The following is a 1801-nucleotide window of genomic DNA, read 5'->3' as shown; positions in this document are numbered from 1 at the left end:
GCCATTGTAGGTCTCGAGCTGTCTGCAGGAGAAGAGCTTGATTTACTCATACGCTACCTGGGTAAGAATTCCAGCAAACAAGCCAAACAAATAAAGGCTGCTAATATCAGGAGCCCTGCAGCAGGTTTAATGATGGCTTGGGAAAGGCTTGAGGAAATCTATGGCTCTCCAGAAGCCATAGAGCAGGCGCTTTTCAAAAAGGTGGAAAGTTTTCCCAAGAACACAGCCAGAGAAACCCTCAAACTGCGTGACCTAGCTGATCTGTTGCTAGAGCTAGAAACTGCCAAGACGGATGGCTTTTTACCTGGCCTGTCCTATTTGGACACATCAAGAGGAATTCAACCAATAGTTGAAAAAACTACCTCACAATATTCAAGAGAAGTGGATGTCTTATGGTTCAAAATACAAACGTGAGTACAATGTGGGTTTCCCCCCTTTCAAAGTTTTCACAGACTTTATTCGCACTGAAGCTAAAACCCGTACAGACCCAAGCTTTATCATGTACAGTTCTAATCATTCAGGCATAACAGATAGAAAACAAGGACAAGAAAGGTTTTCTAAAGCACCTATATCTGTCCACAAAACACAGATATCAACTGTTAACAAGGTGGATACAGATGAGAAAAAAGCCTCAACAAGTCCAAATAAACTGTGCCCAATTCATAACAAACCCCATCCTCTTCAAAGGTGCAGAGGATTCAGGGAGAAACCCTTAGAGGATCGCAAACAGTTTCTCAAGAAATTCAACATCTGCTTTCGATGTTGTGACTCTACTGACCATCTTGCAAAAAACTGCACTGTCGAAACCATCTGTACTGAGTGTGATAGCTTTAGTCACATTTCCGCCCTCCACCCAGGTCCAGCACCATGGGCGTCTAAGTCGTTGTCTCCCCAGTTACAGCAGGGCGGGGAGAATGACAAAACAGACACCCAAGAAGTCACCTCCAGGTGTACAGAGGTGTGTGGAGAAGGAGTGAGTGCCAGAGAATGTTCAAAAATAATACTTGTGAATGTTCATCCAGCTGGACAAAGAGGTCAGTCTAAAAAAATGTACGCAATTTTAGATGAACAGAGCAACCGCTCACTAGCACGTTCCCAGTTCTTTGATCTTTTCCAGATTAAAGGGCCAAATCATCACTACACATTAAAAACATGTGCTGGGCTCACAGACGTGATGGGCAGAAGAGCTTCAGACTTCATTGTGGAGTCAGTAGATGAGAAGATAAGTCTTCCTTTACCTACACTCCTTGAATGCAATGAAATTCCTAATAACCGCTTTGAGATACCTACTCCAGAAGCTGCTCGTCACCACACTCATCTGGAACGTATTGCCAGTATGATTCCACCTCTTGATCCAAACGCTGACATAACACTTTTGTTAGGCAGAGATGTGCTGAGAGTACACAAGGTCAGAGAACAAATAAATGGCCCAAACGACTCTCCATTCGCACAAAGACTAGATCTAGGTTGGGTGATCGTTGGCGACGTCTGTCTTGGAGGAGCACACAAGCCTGAAGGTGTGAACAGCTACAAAACATACATCTTAGATAACAGTCGCTCAAGTTATCTCCAGCCTTGTGACAGCCAAATCAAAATCAAAGNGTGTCCTTGTATATTTGAAGTCTGTTAAACATATTACTACTTAATATAAACCCTGATACGTTGATTACAAATACATAAACTTGTTGCTGGTTTTATTGATTGACTGATTCATATCTATTTTTCTTCTGATCAGGTTGAACATCCTACTGGGTGGCATGACGCCTCTGTATTTCCATATCATAAATGTGTGCTTGCACTG

At 42.8% G+C, this 1801-nt stretch overlaps 1 protein-coding gene across 1 annotated transcript in view; it reads left to right on the top strand.

Moving 5' to 3' along the window:
- LOC106959825 (uncharacterized) overlaps positions 1–1593 on the top strand; it is a 5547-nt gene extending 3954 nt beyond the window's left edge. The window contains exon 2 of the mRNA XM_015052613.1: positions 11–1593. Coding sequence (XP_014908099.1) covers positions 11–414 — 404 coding nt within the window. The 3' untranslated portion in view covers positions 415–1593. The remainder of the gene's footprint in view (positions 1–10) is intronic.
- Positions 1594–1801: the final 208 nt, after the last annotated feature.

This window comes from Poecilia latipinna, unplaced genomic scaffold (assembly GCF_001443285.1).
Source record: "Poecilia latipinna isolate Pla-1442-1.1 unplaced genomic scaffold, P_latipinna-1.0 Scaffold1122, whole genome shotgun sequence".
NCBI lineage: Eukaryota > Metazoa > Chordata > Actinopteri > Cyprinodontiformes > Poeciliidae > Poecilia > Poecilia latipinna.
The sequence above is the reverse complement of the archived record's forward strand: the minus strand, read 5'-3'. Positions and strand labels throughout refer to the sequence as shown.